Here is a 19,938-nt window from a genome sequence, read left to right as displayed (position 1 = left end):
GAGCTAGGCCTTTTGTTCCTGTATTCAAAAGCAAACTAAAAGCTTTTAACTCACCTGAAATTTTGGCACAACCCTACAGTCTTCACCAGCCCAGGAGAGAGTCTTATGTCTGCAGCCCAGAGGGAAACAAGTTAAGACAGCCCAAACTCCCCTCCACAGATGCCAGCATTGCCCCCATTTCCCCATCTCTACCCTATGCTGCCTCTCTCCCAGACCAGAAAGCTAGAGTAGCATGCATGGTTTTCTCACAAGAAGCTGCAAGCAAACCTGGCTGCTGTAATCAGATTGCTGTAATCAAACCTCTCCTTTCCCATACTTACTGCAAGCTCCAAACTCCTCTCTGCTCTGGCCCCCTCCTGTCCCATGTAATTACTCTCTCCTTCTTCCTTATGTCCCCATTTCTTACCAGCTGGTTGTTTGGAGCAAGGAGCTTCTGCTACTGAGGGAGTACCCCTCCCCATCCAGGAAACTCTCTATATGGCAGCCCTAACCCTCTGGTTCGGACTCAGTTGGGAGTTGCATGGTCGCGCAGCTTACCAAGAACTTAGATTCCCACTGAGCCAATCAAGGCAGGGGCGTGACCTGGCAGACAGCAGTTCGCGGACCAGCACCAGTCTGCGGACCGGCAGTTGGGAACCACTGACCCAAGTGATTAATTTTAGCATGGTTTTATAGCGTCGTCTTGGTATAATATAAAGAAGAAACACTTTATTTATATCTGGCAGACTATAATTTTTTAAAGATCAACTATCTGCCATTTTTATACAAACTCTATCATCTGTGGGTCACCTCCAGCCTTTTGAGAGAGAGAATTTTCCAATGAGAGAGGTTCTGTTGAGTAACCTTAAGGCTGTAGTGTTCGGGGGAAAATGAATTGTGCTCTAAAATGTTTGCTCTCTCTCTTCCCTACCCCTTTTTATTCTTGTGCTTAGGTGATTGCCAGCTGCAAACACCATGTCGAATCCAAAAGTGCACCACAGACTTTGTGTCATTAACTTCACATCTCAACTCTGCTCTTGATGGCTTTGATTTGGAGTTCTGCAAAGCCCTGCGGGCATATTCTGCCTGCACCTATCGTAATTCCAAAGTCTGTCGTGGAAACCTCGTTTATCATTCCGCTGTGCTAGGGATCAGCGACCTCATGAGCCAGAGAAACTGCTCCAAGGATGGGCCAACGTCATCTACTAACCCTGAAGTTACCCATGACCCCTGTAATTACAGTGGCCGCTTAGGAACCAGAGAACTTCGGGGAGGGGAGCAAACTCCTTCTTCTGACCTATTTTGTGGCTTGTTTGGTGATCCTCACCTTAGGACTTTTAAGGATCACTTTCAGACATGCAAAGTGGAAGGTGCCTGGCCTCTCATAGACAATAACTACTTATCTGTGCAAGTAACAAATGTGCCTCTGGTCCCAGGATCCAGTGCTACTGCTACAAATAAGGTATGGATTGTGCTCTTCTCTTTCTCCCTGCCCTTTGGTGTTGAGTGGAACTTGAAGCAAAGAGCAAAAATGCAATACAGTCTAAATCATTTAATATTCTACTTTTAGACTTAAAAGGTTGAGGTGTTTTATCGAGTACCATGGATGACCATGGTTTGCCTCAGAAAGCCTCTCCAACCTAAAGGGCTAGCTTTTTCTTATAATGGAGGAACCACCCTCACTTCATCAAAAATGTTTGAGATAAAAGATTAATGCTTAAACTCACAGTGGATGAAATTGGATGTAAACTGCAATTCTTTGAGGTTTAGACAAAGGTTGCTTGTTTTAGATGCTTTGCGTTAATCTACAAAACAGCAAGGTATAACAGAGTCCAGTTTCTAGTCCTGTCTCACCCAGCTACATTGTTGCAAGTGAAAAGATACATAGGGCTAGCAAGCTCTCACCTAAGAAAAAAGAACTTAGAGTACATGTGTCAGGAGAAAGATGTGCAGAATATATTTATTACAAATGACCGTTAGGATTGCTGTTACTAAAAGTGGTGGTGCTGTATGGGGAAATATCTGTGCATTTGGTGATATGTTTGAAACTGACAGTACAGTGTTCTTGTTGATGGTGCATGACCTGTCCGCCACCCTGAAGAGGGTGCTTACGAGTAACAGAAACAGAAAAGTTGAAAAGGAAGCAGTGAAAAGCCAGCCAAACAGCTGTGTGCCAAGAGAGGGATAGGCACAGGCATGTTTAATATTGTTCTTGAATCATTAAAGGTAACATAGGAGCAAAAATATCCTTGTGTATTTAACTACAGAATAAACTATTTTAAAAATGCAAGCTGATTGCCCATTCAATGGTGGTACCGTAATCAGTTAAGGACAAGCTGGGGAAAAATAATATTTAACCTCTGCTGCAGTGAAGCTTGTAGGGGGTCTTTTGGGTAGGGAAAGGGGAAGCAAAGATTGCCATGATTTCCAAAATGGCAGGGAGATTTCCCGGACTAAATCTGTAAGCTAGCTCTGGCTTATCAAGCCACACAACCCTGTACTTGTCTATCAAGGTGGAGAGAGGAACTTAGGTTGGGATCTTCAAATTTATTATCAAGGCAATTATGCAGTAATTATATAAAAAAAGAAGAAGAGCAGCTTTGCTTATCAGTTCCTGGATCACTGTTCAGTTCCGTGATAGCATCCAATATTGATACTATACAGGTGAGATGAATTCTCTGGGTTGGACAGTAATGGAGTTACGTAAAAGAACTGCTGTTGGACTAACTAGAAAAAATTCAAAACTTGAGATGCTTCTAATGAACCCTCGGGTCAAAGCACAATCTGCATATCCAAATAAACCTTGAACAAGGCATATTTTCCATAATCTGATTCTCAAAATAGATTTGCACCTTCCTTTTTTTTCATAGAAGAGTGCTTGCTAAAGATGATCCTGGAAGATGCTTAAGTATAGGTAAACAAGAAGGAAAATACTTCATAGAATACAAAATACTTTTTCATACTAAGTTTTTCTAGGAAGCTGTAAAAAACATCCTTGCATCAGGGAGGTTCCCAGGTGAAATTTTGTGCTAACAGAAGTGGACATAATGTGAGAGGGTAAGTCTCAGTACTATACTGGGTTGGAGAAACTTGTTAATTTCTAGGCATAAGGCTCTTTTGTATTGCTTCCAATGTAAAGCCATGTAAGCAATATTCTTCTGGCCCCAAATCTCTCTAGGGGAATGCTGTGTTTGATGCTTTGTCTTCATAATAAGTATGCTTAATGTTAAAATCTGACCTAAGACTGCATCTCAGCACTAAGGATGTAAATGAGTAGCAAGTATAAGATTAATTTATAAGCCTAGGCTTATCAGGTAATCTTCAACTACTGTACTCACATTCTTCCCCCTCTTCCTGCTGCCTCTGCTATACAGGCAGCAAAGGGGGAAAGAAGCGTAAAAGCTGGTTTCCCTGCAGCACCAGCTCCGCTGTGCTGCCTGCCTCCCCTCCCTCTACAACCCCCGGCTGCCTCTATCAGAGGCAGCAGTGTGGGGGTAGCAGGCCATGGGAGGCTGCCATAAAGCAGTCTCTGTCCACAGCAAACCCAGGCCCAATGCAGGCAGCAGCAGGCCCTGTCCACAGGGGATACAAACTCACCACAGGCAGAGGCTGCTTCATGGCAGCCTTTCTCCTCCTCTCCACAGAAGCCTCTGTCCCTGGGGAGCTCAGGACCCCTCTCACTCCACGGACAGGGGCTGCTGCCACCCTATGCTGCCTCCGTATTGGAGCAGAAGTGTGGGGCAGCAGGCAGCTGGTCTGCATGGGGAGCTGGTTAAACTGGCTCCCCTTGCAGACCATCTCCTGCCTGGCACCCCATGCTGCTACCTCTGATAGAGGCAGCAGTGCAGAGTGGCAGGGGGTCCTTGGGAGTGGGACCACATTGCACTGAATGCCAGACCCACCCCCAGGGACTATCGAATAGTCGAGTAATGGATACGATTTTATGCAGTTACTGGACTGTTCTGATAGCTAACATCCTTACTCAGCACCCACAAGGATATTAAAGATGCAGAAACAGTTAATAAGGGAGCTGCAAGCAGGCATTCATTTTAGAATGTCTGACTGTGGTTTATTGACACCAGTGACCATGCTAGGTGCTGTGCAGTACTTGAGGGATGTTCCTTTGCCAGGCAATCAAATTTTTATCAGAACATCTCTTTGTGGGAACTGAAGACTGTGTGTACCTACTTCACTGGAAACATTACAAGATATGTTGGGAACTAATGCATCTTCCTGAGCTCGAGATTTCTTTATGAAACAGTCTCCTATAAGTGAGAGAGAAGGCCTATTCAATTATCTTGTCAGTGCAGAATTGACTCCAACAATACTTTTTTTTTTTTTTTTTATTGTCTTGTTCCATATGCCTCCACCACTTTGTGGCAGAATTTACTCTCATCGTAGTAGGGATGTAAGCAACTAGTCGACTATCCAATAAGCAAATGCTTATCAGATAGTCAAGTAGTAACTTGACTAGTCGTTTCTCCCCCACCCCTCTTGTTACCTCGATCAGAAAGAGGCTGGTGCTGGTGGGGAACTAGTAAAGCCGGTTCCTCCCAGCACTGTCTCTGCAGGGGCAGGGGAGGCAGAGAAATAGCGAGAAACGGCGTGAGTGGGAACTGCTTGAGTCCCTGCTTGCACCGGTTCCCACCGCAGGTGCTTCTGCAGGGCTCTTGCACATTTCAAAAGCAGAAGAGACACAGGGAGCTCGGGGTGAGCAGGAACTCAAGTAGACTCAAGTTGGCCACTGTGAACAGAGGGTGCTCCAGGACCAGCCCCTGTTAACAGCAGATATGGTTGTCCACCACGAATAGGGGCTGCTGGACTCAGTGCAAGCTGGAGCCAAGCTGTCGCAGCTTGTACTGATCGCTGCACCTCACATTTTCAATGTAATTGAAAATGCAGAGCTGCAGCGTGGGTGACTCCAGAGCTGGCATGAGCTGGGACGTCTCAGTCCTGTGTCAAGTAGGTTCCTGGAGCTACCTCTGCTACAGCTCTACAGAGCAACTTTTATCAACTAATTGCATAGTCAATACAAATTGTATCGACTACGAGTAGCCATCCTTACATCATAGTGGGCCTTCATTTTAAAAACAAACTGGTATTGCAAATTTCTTAGACTTTTAAAAATTCACTTTGAATGTAACTTCTCATTACTTCAGCTGTTTACTTGTTGCATTTCTTTTAGCTTGGAGCATGATGAAGCTAGTTAGTTTCTAATCTGCATTATTTTCAGGACCCTATGAGCTAGCAGGCATGCAATGTTTTGTATTGCAAACACTCCTGAAGAATGTTGTATGTTTTTAATAGAGAGATTTTTTTCCCTATAGGCTTTCCATTTATGCAGAAACTTGTTTTCAGCAACATTCTGAATTTTGAATCAAATGCCATCTGACCCATTCTATGGGGAAACCAATGAAAGGAGAAAATGAATGTTTACCTTGGTTTCCTCTTCATGCTTTTTGGTGAGGGGAGGGGTCTGGGTCATTACATAAATTAATCACCTTAAAGCTGTTCTATTGCTATTTGATAGATTTGACATGGAACCCCCTCCCCTTAGTAGCACGGCTCCCTTAAGAACCGTACTGCTGTTGGTTGTGTCCACTTACTCCGTCTCCCCTCCGTCTTGACAGCAAGTAGAGGGTTTTGAGGCTTGATGAAGCCATAGCTAGTTTACAGTAGGGATGTGAAGGACTAGTTGACAGGATAGTCAACTAGTCGCTTCCCCCCGCCTTGCTGCCTCTATTAGATAGAGGAGGCAAGAGGAGGGGGGGGGAAGAGGGAGTACTTCCAGGGCTGTTGCTACACTTCAAAGGTGGAAGTGCCCAATCGACTAATCAAATAGTTGATGTAAAAATGCATCGACTATTTGATTAGTCAGTTATCTGATACTTGACATCCTTAGTTTACAGATTTATTCTGGGAAATCTCCCTGCAGTTTTGGGGATCATTGCATGTAAACTCACTGCTTTCCCTTTCCCCATCTCAACTGCAACAGAGGGAAAAAAACATGCTGGGGTGGCATCCTTTTGCTATTTTTAATTAAGGGGAAGTCCCCTATTTCTCTGTGACATGGAATAAAAGAAAACATGGGGCTCACTGTTCCTGTCATTCCTTATGTTTCCCAAGGCTGGAAGGGGTGTGCTTTTACACTTCGTGCTGTTGGCAGTTCCAGTTTTTTTCAGTGTTGTACGTAGTATTGCTTTCCTTGCTCTCTGCATAATGAACACATTTTGCTTCATAATTAACTGAATTAGAGGCATTGTATAATCTGTAGTCAAGGTGGGAATTGTTGGAACTTGTAACTTTGCTTTCCTTCATACCTAGTCTTTCCTTATACTTGCCCTTCAGATGGAGGAAGAAGCATAGTTCCGTGGGTTAGGGCATTAGCCTCAGACTCTTAAGACTTAGGCTGAAGACCCTGCTTCACTGCTGACTTCCTCTGTTACCTTGGTCTCTTTGTATCTCTGTTCTCCATCTGCAAAATCCATATAAATAGTACTTTACTCCCTCACAAAGGGAAGGGTGTGTAAATCTATTAAAGATAGTGGGAGCCTTAGAAGTACCTTAGAGGAAGGTTCTTCTCTCTTATAGTGATGTTTTTATAGGCAAGGAAATGTTCACTTACCACATCCTTTTGTCAAAGGGGTCTACATCCTCTTCTCACCAATATGTCTCCAAGCATCCCTGAGTAGCAGAAGAGAAAGGTGCAGAAAGGACTGCTCTTCTGCTTATACAAAGGAAACTTCTTCTGATGTAATAATGGTTACAAACTGAAAAGGGCTGTTCTCTAGCTAAAAGTTTGCGTGGGAGGGCAGGGGCAGACTGGTGGTAGAAAAGCCTGGGGGGAAAATGGGCAGTCAGAGTACACAGCTTTTACTATAGTAGGCACAGTTAAAAGCTGAAGGTGATTGCAATACAAAGGATCTCTATCAGTTGCATTAGCAGTGTAGTGAAACATTGATAAGTTAAGTGGTCTGTCTTCTAGCTAAAATCCTTTTATATTTACAATTTGGCTTCCGTTTTGCAAGAACTACTTTCATTGTACTGCTACTCCCTTTTAAATAATTAACTGGAAAGAGAACATCTTATTCTTGTCGTTCTAAGAAGGACCATGAAATTGTCAAGTCATGTACAATCATATTGACCTTTTGTATCCCTCTTGCAATGGTTCTAGTGCAGGGGTTTACAGTAAGTGGGCCACATGCAGTACACCAGGGTTAGCCCCTGATGGGCTGCCAGATTAATTATTTACCTGCATATCCACAGGTGCGGCAGCTCTCAGCCCCTGTTGGCCTCGGTTCACTGTTCCCCGCCACTGGGAACTGCGAGAAGTGGTGTAGACTGGGCTAGCGCTTCCCCCAGCTCCCAATGGTGGGAAATAGCGAATCACAGCTGACAGGAGCTGCAAGCAGGTATGGATGCACAGGTAAATAAAGCATCTGGTGGCCCACCATGGGCTGCTAATCCTGGGCTACGTCTACAGTGGCCCCTTTTCCGGAAGGGGCATGTTAATTTCACCTATCGTAGTAGGGAAATGCGCGGGGGATTTAAATATCCCCCGCGGCATTTAAATAAAAATGTCCGCCGCTTTTTTCCGGCTTTTAAAAAAGCCGGAAAAGAGCGTCTACACTGGCCCCGATCCTCCGGAAAAAGAGCCCTTTTCCGGAGGCTCTTATTCCTACTTTGAAGAGCCTCCGGAAAAGGGCGCTTTTTCCGGAGGATCGGGGCCAGTGTAGACGCTCTTTTCCGGCTTTTTTAAAAGCCGGAAAAAAGCGGCGGACATTTTTATTTAAATGCCGCGGGGGATATTTAAATCCCCCGCGCATTTCCCTACTACAATAGGTGAAATTAACATGCCCCTTCCGGAAAAGGGGCCAGTGTAGACGTAGCCCTGGTGTGCCATGGGCCACTTATTGCCCACTCCTGTTCTAGTGTGTAAAGTCAGGTTGAACTCAGTTGTAATTGAGAAAGGGCAAAACTGTAAGAAGGAAAATAGTGTGCAAACTAAGGATTAAAAATGGAAGTACAAGTCACCCTGCCTGTACAAGTAATTAGAACAATCAGGCATGCAAACTAGGTAGTAACTTGAGCAAATGGTGCTTGTTAAGCGCCAAACAGCCATTTGTATGAGCTTCGCTAACTCTCACATACCGTTACCAGAGTAACTTTTGTGCATACCATGGCCTCTGACTTTTGGATGGGTGTTTAACTTCCTTAAGATCAAGATTTACATTCTGAATGAAAAGAATCTCCCATATATGGCTAAGCTAAAATGTTCATGCTGGCTCTTCAAAATCTAGTTGAATCATTGCTTGTGAAGGGTCCAACTGGCAGCTCTGCGGACTAAGTCATATGTTTGCCCTCAAACAGGTTAAGAACAGGCATTGACAGTTTTCTTCCTAGTTCCCTCCCAAATATCTCTTCTAGGTTCAAGTTGAAGCACATCTCTAATGGAGAATAAGCTCTGCTCATTCACACTCTTGTTTTGTTTTTGGTTATTTGTCTTTGTGCATGGGGGGAGGCATATCTAGGGAGAGAATATACTGGCGAGTTTTGTCAATTAAAAATGGAAGGATGTAGTCCTGGGTCTTGTTTGAGGGATCTGTCTTTCCTTTTGGCTAGAGTAACCACATGACTCCTGGAGCATAGCATGAAGTAGGAGCAAGAAAGCTATTTAAAAGGAGTTTCTGGCTTCTTGAAGGTCCCATAGAAGTGCATATTAAGGATCAGTCTGAGAAGTGTGAAGTGTGGCAAAAGCAGGAAGTTAGTTGTGGGAGAAGTGGGCAGATGTACCGAGGCTGCCTTTGTAGGCAGGGGCTGAAGCAAAAGAGAATCTTTCATTATGTTAAGAGCAGTTGCAAAATTGTCAGTGTCACATGTTTCCTTACTAGTTATTTTATATAGCCTATAATAGAAAAATGGAATTTCACCAAGGAGGAGAGTCTCATGCTTAGAGTTAGTAGTAAGCTCAAGAGATCTCATCACCAAACTTCCAGAGTACTTCTGTCTACATTTTCAGCCTTCAAGGTTTTCCCTTACTAAATGTCTTTTCTTGTCTTCCCCCCCATTCTGAGCTCTACTTTAGTAATGTTCATGCATTTTGTGCTCCTTGTTTCATTTCTGTTTCTGAAGAGGATAAAACAATCTTTTTGTTGAGCATGTGTGGGAAGTACATAAAGAACAGTGGCTTTTTTCCCCTCCCTCTCTGTCCTCCAAAAGATGTGGGCAGGGGATGGAAAAGGTAGGTCAGTCTAACTTGGAGCCTGCCAGCCTTGGCCACGTTACTTATTTGCTTACTACAGGTTGAACCTCTCTACTCCAGCACCTTCAGGACCTGACCAATCCAAACCAGAACATTTTCTTGGAGGTCATTACTGTCATGCAGCATTACCAACACTTTACTGCTTACTGGGCTCTGAGGACATTTGGGGGTAAATTAGGGCCAAGTTACAGCACAGAACCCTGAGAGCCGGAACTGGTGGCTATAACAAACTTTATGGGACCACGGGAAACTTGGCCACACCCATAAAAAATGGACATTCAGCTAACTAAAATCATTCTGGACAACGGATGTTTCCAGACCAGAGATGTTCAACTTATATTGCCAAAGAACAACCAGCCAACTGCTATATTGGGTTAGATCAATGGTCCATCTAGCTCAGTATCATGTCTTTACAGTAGCTGGTACCAGAGGTTTAGTGGGAGTTGGCCTCCTCTCTTCTGGCAGTCAGAACTCCTGGACATGGAAGCTGTAAAAACTTGGGTTAACATATTCAAAGGCTGTCTAATTTCATGATGTCCTTTGCTTTAAACCAATATTTGGTGATTCACCCCAGTGCATTGGTAGGTCTACAGATCTCTTCATACATTGCTCTTACTCCAGTCCCTTTTGTGGACTGCAAAAGCACCATGATAAATCAAGATACTGCATTTCCTTCCTTCAAACTGCAGATTTAAACATTAATGATAAATCTTAATTCCAAGATGCAAGAAGCACAGATAAATGTGTTCCTCTGATTCAGACTGCATACTCAGCAGTCTGCCTGACTACAGAGCCTTGCTAAAATGTATAGATACCTCAATAAGACAGACCTGCTTCTGGATCCAAAGGGAACTGTGTAGCAAAGCATATATTTCTTATGGGACAAGTATGATTCTACTTTCATGTAGAATATAAATTGAAAATATTTGCACCTTAGGATAATTGCATAACTTTCTTACTGTTGTAGTCTTTCTTCCTCCATGTGTACATGTCTGAAATCTACTTATAAGCTCTTCAAGGAAAGGGATCCTATGGCTTAATTTAGGATGACAAGCATTTATGTGTATTACAGTAGCATTTGGAGGCCTCAGTTGAAGATCTAGTGAATTGTGGTAGGTTGCATGCAAAGCTACAGTGAGATACAATACCTCCCCCAAAGGGTTTTACATAGGCAAAAGGTGGGAAGAGAAACAGGCACAAAAGGATTAAGTGACTTGTCCAAATCGTAGCAGGTCAGTGGCAAAACCGGCAACAGATCTTCGTCTCCTGGTTCTGGCCATGATGCCCTGTCCAAGAGACCCATGCTGCCTTTCGGTATTCTTAATACTACAACATAATACTTAGTTTAGACTTTTACATAGCAATATCTTAAATTCAAAGTGAAGGGTTTTTTGCCTAATCTCACAGCCTGTACCAGCAAAAACTGCCTTCTGGTGGGTTTTGTCCGCTTTAGGCATAGAAGATTGGGTCCTTAATGTTACATTCTGATACAGGAGATGGATCTGTACTTAAGACCTGTTCCTTATTCTTGTAGGTGGAGATGATCACAGGGAATGAAATATTAAGTCAATGAGACAGCAGTTTGGAGGTGGGGGGAGAGAGAAATGTTTAACAATGGCATTGTTGTTTTAAATGCATAGCAATACAATCCATCAATAATAAATGATGTGGTATAGTGCAAACGTGCCAAATTGAATTATTGCATTATATGGATTAGTTCATAGAAACAAAGTAAGCAATACAGATGTTAGGTTGAGATTCACTCTTTCAGAGACTAAAAAGTTTCTAGGGACACCAGGTAGAAAAGTGTTTGTGGTTTGTGTGTATACAGAATGTGCTGTTTAGAAGTCCTGAAGAGGTAAAGGGAAATCTGAGGCTCTCAATGATGAGATAGCAAATATGTAACAGATGTTCGTAACATTGCTTAATGCACTCCTGGCTGGAAGGTGTTCTGTTACTTTGGAAATGACCAAGTTACAAGAATCTATATAGAATAGAAAACCAGATTTTGGAGAGAGAGAGGAAATGACTAGGAATTCTCTGGAGATAGCAAACAGACTTAGTAAAGGAAGGAGGTGGGTGTTAAATAATGGTACTTGCAGTCTTGATAGTGTTCTCTTTTAAAGAGGAAAAACAGGAATTAATGTAAGCATTTGTATACTACATAGTAGGAAAAATGGCTTTCTTAGTACTTGTTTGAGCTAATATTTTTCATGTACAGTCAACCTGTGGAACTCCTTGCCAAAGGATGTGGTGAAGGCTAGGACTTTAACAGGGTTCAAAAAGAGCTAGGTAGATTCATGGAGGTTAAGTCCATCAATTGCTATTAGCCAGGATGGGTAGGGATTGTGTCCCTAGCCTCTGTTTGTCTGGAAATGGGTGACAGGAGAGGGATCATCATGTGAGGATTATCTGTTGTGTTCCCTCTCTCTGGGGCTTCTGGTATTGGCCACTGTTGGAAGACAGGATATTGGGCTAGATGGACCTTTGGTCTGACCCAGTATGACTGTTCTTATGTATGTCTCATGCACAGTGCAGGAGCTGATGAAATACAAGCTGCAAAACATGTATAAAATATTTTTGCATTTGGTAATGTCAATTGAAGAGATGACTGCGCTAAAGTTATGATAATTAAAAATGCCAAGGTTCAAGCAGCAGTGCTAACTGATATTGCACATACTCTTTGTCTTGCAATTTGCTATTAACATGCACCCCACCCCATTAAAAAACTGGCCAAATTCTGTTCGGCACAACTCCTTTTTTAAAATTCATGTGACCTAATTTATGAATCAGATAAGATAATATAGTATTTGTAACATGACTACATCTGGGCTCTTAAGCTACCTTGAAGTCTGAAAATGGAACTACAAAGTTAGCTACTGCATTGAATTGCCCTGGTTTTTGTCACGAGTTACAGACTCTCTGCTTCTCTGTGGTGTTGCAGTTACTGAACATTTGAAGGCTGAATGCAAGGGAGTTTAAGAAAAGCCCAGTAAGGAGCAGTATTACTGGTAGTCTTATTAAAATCTCTCCCTCTCAAAGGAAGATTAAAATGTTAGCTCCTTGTTCCAATTGTGGAAAATTCAAGTGTACGCAGCTGTGGAACTCTGCAGTGAAATAGCAGCACCAAACCACTCCAACTCTGACTCCAGTACCATAGCTGCATTATGAGGCTCATCTGGAGTAGGATGAAAGGTATTTTTAAAACATGTTTGCTGAAATGTTTTAGCTAACATATACAAGTATATACCTTTTTACCTTAGGACAGGCATGTCCAAAGTCCGGCCCGCGGGCCAATTGCGGCCCGTGTTCCGGTTTAATACGGCCCCCAGGTAATTTGCCAATATCTATCTTTTATGGCCCCCAACAAATCCATATGTATTGAGATGAATACATTGTAAAATCTCAGTTAATGTCAGTTGGTCTAAATCAGTTATAAATATATTTGGACACAACATGTATACTTGGTGTTATGTTCCTGTTCATATTTTTTGAACTTAAAAGTTGACAGACAACCTTTATTACCAATAATATGTAATGTACTTTACAATGTTCCTGACATTTATTTCAGCTTCCTGGATTTTTTTTTCATCTGGCCTTCAGATATGAAAGGCAGAGTGATTCAACACCTGTTTAGATTTGTCATCCATGTGACGAAATGAAAAGTATGCCGTTTGCAATAAACTTTGCATAAAATAGTTAATTTGCATTTAATTTTAATGGTTCAAAGAATGTCAGGCAAAATGGTCGGCCCTCACGCTTGTTCACTTCATCAAATCTGGCCCTCTTTGAAAAAAGTTTGGGCACCCCTGCCTTAGGATAAATAAGCCTATGGAGAGGCAGTAGCTGCTCTGTAGTTAAGAGAAACCATAGAATGTTCCTGTATTACTAGCAGCTTAGGAAAGTTCCACTTTCAAAACTCAAGCTTCAGAGGGGTAGCCAAGTTAGTCTGTAACAGGAAAAACTTAAAAAACAACACCTAGTCTAGCAGCACCTTAAAGACTAAATAGTTACAAGAGGCTGATAAAGAACCATTAGTTTGCACTTGGAAAGGAAGATGACAAACACCAGATTTTACACAGAGATCAAGAACCATTAGCACCTTCATTGTTTGGTTGGTTGATAATATGCCAGCCATTTGATATCATATTCAGACCATTTGTATGAGAATTAAACTTGTGAATGAAGTTAAGTTCCAACCCTTCTCTGTGTATTTGGCTTGTGGAATTGGTCTGAAACAAAACAGCCACTATGGAGATCTATTGATGAATGTCCAGGAAGATTAAAGTGTTCCCCAAAAGGTTTTTGTGTCTTGCCTTTTTGGATATCTGATTTGTGTCCATTAATTCTTTCCGTAGAGATTGTCCAGGTTTGCCAATATATATTGCAGTGGGGGCATTGCTGGCATTTGATGGCATAGGTCACAGAATAGTGGATGTGAGAGGATTTTGTGCTAAAGAAGCGTTTGTTTTTACAAGTAATTTTTTTTTTTTATGTTCAGGAAACTGGAAGTGGAGAGGATTTTTGCTCATTTCAAAAACACATTTCTTTCATGAGGCCAAGCAATGGAAAGTTTTAGCCCAAAACATTGAGTAGGAATTTGATTTTTTTTGTACATAACTTTTATGTAACTGAGGCTGGTTTAGAGCTTTGGGAAATCTTGGAGTAGGAATGGAAAGTGTTAGTTTTGGGGTGGTTTGTCCTCATAATTGCAGGAACTTTTGAGAGCACATCACATTCTCAGAACGCTTGGCTGGCAGACTGATTTTACTTTAGCAGAGTGTTTCCTTCATGCAGATACACATACGTTAAGGCTCTTCCAGCAGCTGGAATTCCTCTTTGGCTTTATTTCTGGTCTTCGAACACTGTAATAGATCAACAGAATTTACTTGGGTTGAATTAAATGTTACATATGTACACAGTAACAAAGGGCAGGCTTAGGTGCAAAGATTTTGAAATGCTGAAAGAATTAAATTATCCAACTGTTCTCAAAATACAGTTCAATGTAGCAGAGGCAAGCAATTTATCATGAAATTTACCTTTTCTCCCTTCCCTCCCTGCCCTTAAAATATCCAGGAATGGCATACTCTCCAGTGTGGGTTGCAGAGAGAGTTGAGGAGGAATCATTGAGTAAGGGGTATTAAATCCACCACAAGGCTATAGACCTCCTTTTCCACTAGTCCACTCTGCAGATTGAACAGGATCTTGAAGCCTCTCCTTTCCATCTCAAATGAGCATTCTAGCGGGTGCTTAATTTGTAAGGAAAGCAGTGCTGGGGCTCAAGCGGTTGTTTTTATGTGCATAACTCATGCCAAAGCCCAAAGGCTTGCAAAATTGCCAAGCCTAGAGGTGGCAAGCTCAGTCATGGAAAGCTCTAGCAAAAGTTAAACATTGCTTCTATCCCACTGCCTCTAAGTGTGGAATCTAGCCAGTGGACTTCTTTTGCTAGCCGATTTGGGGGCATTCAGACCACAGGCTATACCTGCCATTTCACTGATAGCTATTTAGCTTGTGCTCTTTGTGCAGCACCATTTTAAAGATGTGGTATGAAGTAAGGAGGTTAGCTATAGTGTAATTGAATAGTTGTATAACCGCATGAAATCTAGGTGGTTGCACAACTATTCAGTAGTCCCTAGGGGTGGGGTCAGCAGCCAGTGAGCTTCCTGCTCCACTCCCAGGGAGCCCCTTGCCACCTTGCACTGCTGCCTATCAGAGGAAGCAGCAGGGTGGCAGATTGGAGCTGGTTCACCAGGGGAGCCAGTTTAAAAGGTACCCTTGCAAACCGGCTGCCCCGTGCTGTGGTGTCTGATACAGAGGCCACAGCACGGGGTGGCAGCAGCCATTGTTCACGGGGATGTGTGAGCTCCCCACACGCAGGGGCTGGTCTGTGGCAGCAGTCCCTGTCCGCTGGGAGGTTTGAGCTCTCCATGGACAGAGGCTGCTCCATGACAGCAGCCTCTATCTGCTGTGAGCTCAGGTCCTCTGTGGAAAGGGGCTGTTGCTGCCCTATGCTGATGCATCTGTATCAAGAAGCAGCAGCGTGGGGCAGCAGGCAGAACTGGTGCTCCTGGGGAGCCTGATTAAATCTAGCTCCTTATAGTCGACAAGATTAGCCAATAAGGCTTATTGTTAAACTGTATAAGTCAACTACACGTCGACATCCCTAGTATGGAGGCCTTTGTTCTCTCCCTGGGCTCGTCTACACTGGCCCCTTTTCCGAAAGGGGCATGTTAATTTCACAGGTCGTAATAGGGAAATCCGCGGGGGAATTAAATATCCCCTGCGGCATTTAAATAAAAATGTCCGCCGCTTTTTTCCGGCTTTTAGAAAAGCCGGAAAAGAGCGTCTACACTGGCCCCGATCCTCCGGAAAAAAGCCCTTTTCCGGAGGATCTCTTATTCCTACTTCAAAGACTCGTTCAAAGTAGGAATAAGAGATCCTCCGGAAAAGGGCTTTTTTCCGGAGGATCGGGGCCAGTGTAGAGGCTCTTTTCCGGCTTTTTTAAAAGCCGGAAAAAAGCGGCGGACATTTTTATTTAAATGCCGCGGGGGATATTTGATTCCCCCGCGGATTTCCCTATTACGATCTGAAAAATTAGTATGCCCCTTCCGGAAAAGGGGCCAATGTAGATGTAGCCCCTGTGTGTGAGTTTTACTCTTGATGAAGAAAGCAGAGTCCTAGTAAGAGCAGTTAGTGACTGTTCATTATTTATATAGTCTCTTGCCAGAAGCAGAGTAAAAATGTTTCCTTCTGTCACATCCAGATTTCCTCATGATCTTCACCAAGCAGAGGAAAGTGTCCCTCTGCACAAGCAGTCCCAACCGACTGAAATTTTGGGTTTGACAAACTAGAGGCAAATTGCTCTCTTTTTTTCCCTAGAGAAGCATTAAGTTAGTAATGTAGCATATTGATGTTATGATTGTTAGGGAGTTACTGGGGGTAGCTGTTTGGAAAAGCAAGTTTTGTGTGGTGTCATTCAAGCCATCTGAGCTGTTAACCTCAGACTCACTGCTGAGCAGTCTTGAATAGAATTTTCCTTTAGCTGGGATATAAATCATTCTTCTCTTTCAGACTGTCACAAACATGCCTAAAAACGTTACCATTGCTGTTCCGTTTGTGTCCTGGGCTGCATTTATTAAGGTTTAGGGATCAGATGTACAACTAATTAATCGTGAGACAATGTCCGGGGACTGCTCACCCTTCTCCCCCCCCCCCCCCCCCCCGGGCTGCTGGACTGAAACCTAAAATATTGGAAGTAAAGTTAAATGGTGGTATCACTACACTAGACAAAAACAGTGACTTTCTAAGGGGAAGTACTTCATATATTGCCTGGATTTTGAACAAGTCTTTCAAATTCAATTATGGGCCAGACATATGAATTTAACAAGTTGCTTGATTGCAGCTGTTCTCAAGCTTGCTGTATAACTGATTATAGCAAGGAAACCATTGGAAAATTCAAATCACAGTACCACTGGGAACATGTGAAACTAAAATAGTGAGTGCTCTCTGTGAGAATGTAATGCTAACTGGAGCAGATAAAACATTAAAACTAAGTAGTGTTATGTGTGTTTGAAGAGGGTTTGAAGTAGGGTGAGGACATGATAGTAAGGTAAATCTTCACTTTCATTTACAAGAAGGGTGCAAATTTAACATTTAATCTTCCCCCTCCTAGAGGGGAGAGGTGTAATCTAGCTGCTTTTGAGTCTTAACTCATATTTCAAAGATGTTGTGCCCTAGTGTAGTGGCTAACTGAAATTAAAACATTCAAGGACTGCTAGAAACTAAAGAAGGGTCGTAGTGCTGGAAAAGGTTCATGAACACATTTTAGAGTACTTAGACTCTCTTGGCCACATATCTACAATTTCTTTGCAGTTTATTTTTCGGTTCCTTTATGATGTATGTAGTTTGCCAGGTGTGGACATATTGCCATTAAAATACCATTAATTTCAGTATTAAAAAAACCCTTTTGACTGTTCAAGTCCGTGTTTCCTCTCCTCTTCACTGTTGAGAAGAAAGCTGCAGACGTGCCATTTATTTATACAAAATAAGATACTTGAACAGAGCTCTAAGGACCCTAACAAAGTAAAAATATAAACAGTTTGCTTTCTCCTAGGAAGACTGGAAGATCTGATTTCTGGTGTGTTAATTTTAAATAACACATATTTAAGAGGCTATTAGTATGCCCCCATTTAAAAAAAAAAAAAGTAAAAACTTCCAGGTATGGTTTGCAAACGACCTTTTCAATAAAGTAGTTGGCTATATTTTTCGTGTCTTGTTCAGAGTGGTATGTTTTCTTTTAAGCCATTTGTTTTATTCCTCTCCTTCCTGTAATATGTAGGTTCAGTGGCTGCTAGTGAACTTGGAGGTGTTGGATCTTCTAGTTTATAAAGCCTAAGTCCAACTCCAGATACTGAATAAACAAAGTGCAGATAGTCGGATAATTACAAAAGAGAGCAGCTAGTCACTGCTTGACCATTGTATTGATACTGTGCTATTTCCACAGCACTTAAGGTTGTTGCAGGGTATAGTGAATTTTCTTTCCATGTTCACTTAATCGGCGGTACCCCTTACCCACTGCCTCCCACTCTCCAGATAGAAACTAGTTCTGTAATGGAAGATAGTGTTGTGGGAATTGTTTGGCACATACAGCTCCTTGTGACTGCTGATAATTTCCAAAGTGTAGTGAACATTAGTAAACTGAGTTGTGGCATTTAGTAATGTATACAATCTGTGGCCTTTTTGGCCTCTTTTCCAGTTGCTGTCTTCTAATATTGTGGGTTTCTTGCTAGTTTAAGAACTCCGTTTTCAGTCACTCTTTGCTAGATTATATATTAAGAGTTCCGGGAATATGTGCACACTAGATACACTCTTGATCATTCTGTAGTTATGCTAATGGTTTAGAGATGAATTTCTCCTCTAATTACCCTTTGTTTTCTTCCAGATAACGATTATTTTTAAATCCTACCAAGACTGCACAGATCAGAAAGTGTACCAGGCAGTGACTGATGACCTACCGGCAGCTTTTGTAGATGGCACAACAAGTGGTGGTGACAGTGACACCAAGAGCTTGCGCATAGTGGAGAGTGTCAGTGGCCGATGCGTGGAGATGCATGCCAAGTACATTGGAACCACTGTGTTTGTGCGCCAAGTTGGACGTTACCTAACGCTGGCCATTCGCATGCCAAAAGAGCTAGCTATGGCTTATGAAGAAAGCCAGGACCTGCAGCTGTGTGTGAATGGCTGTCCCTCAAGTGAGCGCATTGATGACAGTGGTCACTTGCCTCTGCCCGTTATGGGGCAGCTTCTTCCTCATGCTTCCTCTGCTCAGCCCCGGTCCATGTACACAGTGGAGAGTGCCACTACTAAATGCCACGAGAAGATGCTGGTGAAGGACCTCTATTTTTACTCTTGTGTGTTTGATCTGCTCACCACTGGTGATGCTAACTTCACAGCAGCAGCTCATAGTGCCTTGAAGGATGTAGAGGCACTGCACCCTAGGAAAGAGCGCTGGCACATCTTCCCCCATAGTGGAAATGGTGGCATTGGCCAGAATAGCAAATTGCCTGTTAGTCTTGGACTTGTGTGCTTAATCCTTGTTGCATTTTTGTAGGTTTTTTTGGTCTATAACAAAGTTTTAAAATATATATTGTCATAATATATTGAGTAAAGCTAAGAGTATATATGTATATACCATGTATATGAAGGGATGTTTGTCTTGGGACACCCGCCAGATTGTACATATTGTGGTGGTGTTTTTTTATGTATGTTGGATGTAGTATTCTTTGATTGTATCAATTTGTTTTGCAGTTGGTGAAATGTTTTATAATGTCCCTGCATTGGGACTTCATAGAAAGCACTTTATTTTTTATATATTAAATATTTATGTGTGTATCTGGGTAATATGTATAATACACATGTACATACACCACACCCAGTGCTCCCTCAAGTATTATGTGGTTTAGCCAACTTTCTATGTAAATGCTTTTTCTATGTTTTCCTTTCAGTCCTTAATTTCGTCCCAAATCTAGCTGTCATTCTCCTGTGAATATAGCACTAACTTCTTGTTCTCTCTAGGTAGATCATTCAGAATTGAGGCTTTACTTTATCCCTGATATAGCTCATCCTTGCTTTCTCCTTCAGTGAAAATGAAACTCCTCTAATGACACTAAAATTTATCTAATCTCACTCTGCATTTATACAGCATTCGTGCTGTAGGTAGGACAGCCTTGGGGGTTTCTCTAGCTCATTGGAGATGTTAACTGCATAACATGATACCAAAATATCACCTTTCCCTCCTAATCATAATTTTATTCCATGAATGGATTAAAATGGGGAGGGGGGTGTCTCTTCATTGCCTAGGCTCAAAGAAAGAACCTGAGACTTTAAAAACCACCTAGGACTAGGTAAGAGAAGCTGTTTATATCACTGTAGGATATCAAGAAGCATGCTGGGAAATCTTCCATATGCGTGCGCCCCTCCCAATACATCTTGCCATAAGGGTCTCTGTCATAGCTCTCCATGTTCTCTTGGGGTTGACTAACATCCTTCAGTGTGAGTCTAATCAGCTGGAGAGGTTCTAAGTGACCTAAGAGATTCTCTTCTGTAAGCAGCACTTCTACCAAATGTGTTAAAGTATAGGGAGAGGGGATTTCAGCAGAGTTCTAATGCAGGATAGGGATAAAGTTCAAACGGTGGTT

General features: G+C 42.4%; 1 protein-coding gene across 2 annotated transcripts in view; it reads left to right on the top strand.

Moving 5' to 3' along the window:
- The window catches only part of RGMB (repulsive guidance molecule BMP co-receptor b), a 28,792-nt gene extending 9,660 nt beyond the window's left edge, over positions 1-19,132 (top strand). For both annotated transcript variants that reach the window (XM_075932084.1, XM_075932085.1), the window contains 2 exons: positions 933-1,441; positions 18,183-19,132. In XM_075932084.1, the coding sequence (XP_075788199.1) occupies positions 933-1,441; positions 18,183-18,851 (1,178 nt within the window). In that variant the 3' untranslated portion in view covers positions 18,852-19,132. The remainder of the gene's footprint in view (positions 1-932; positions 1,442-18,182) is intronic.
- The last annotated feature ends 806 nt before the right edge of the window (positions 19,133-19,938 follow it).

Source organism: Pelodiscus sinensis, chromosome 6, assembly GCF_049634645.1.
Source record: "Pelodiscus sinensis isolate JC-2024 chromosome 6, ASM4963464v1, whole genome shotgun sequence".
NCBI lineage: Eukaryota > Metazoa > Chordata > Testudines > Trionychidae > Pelodiscus > Pelodiscus sinensis.
Note: the sequence above shows the minus strand (reverse complement) of the source record. Positions and strands in the feature narration are given on the sequence as shown.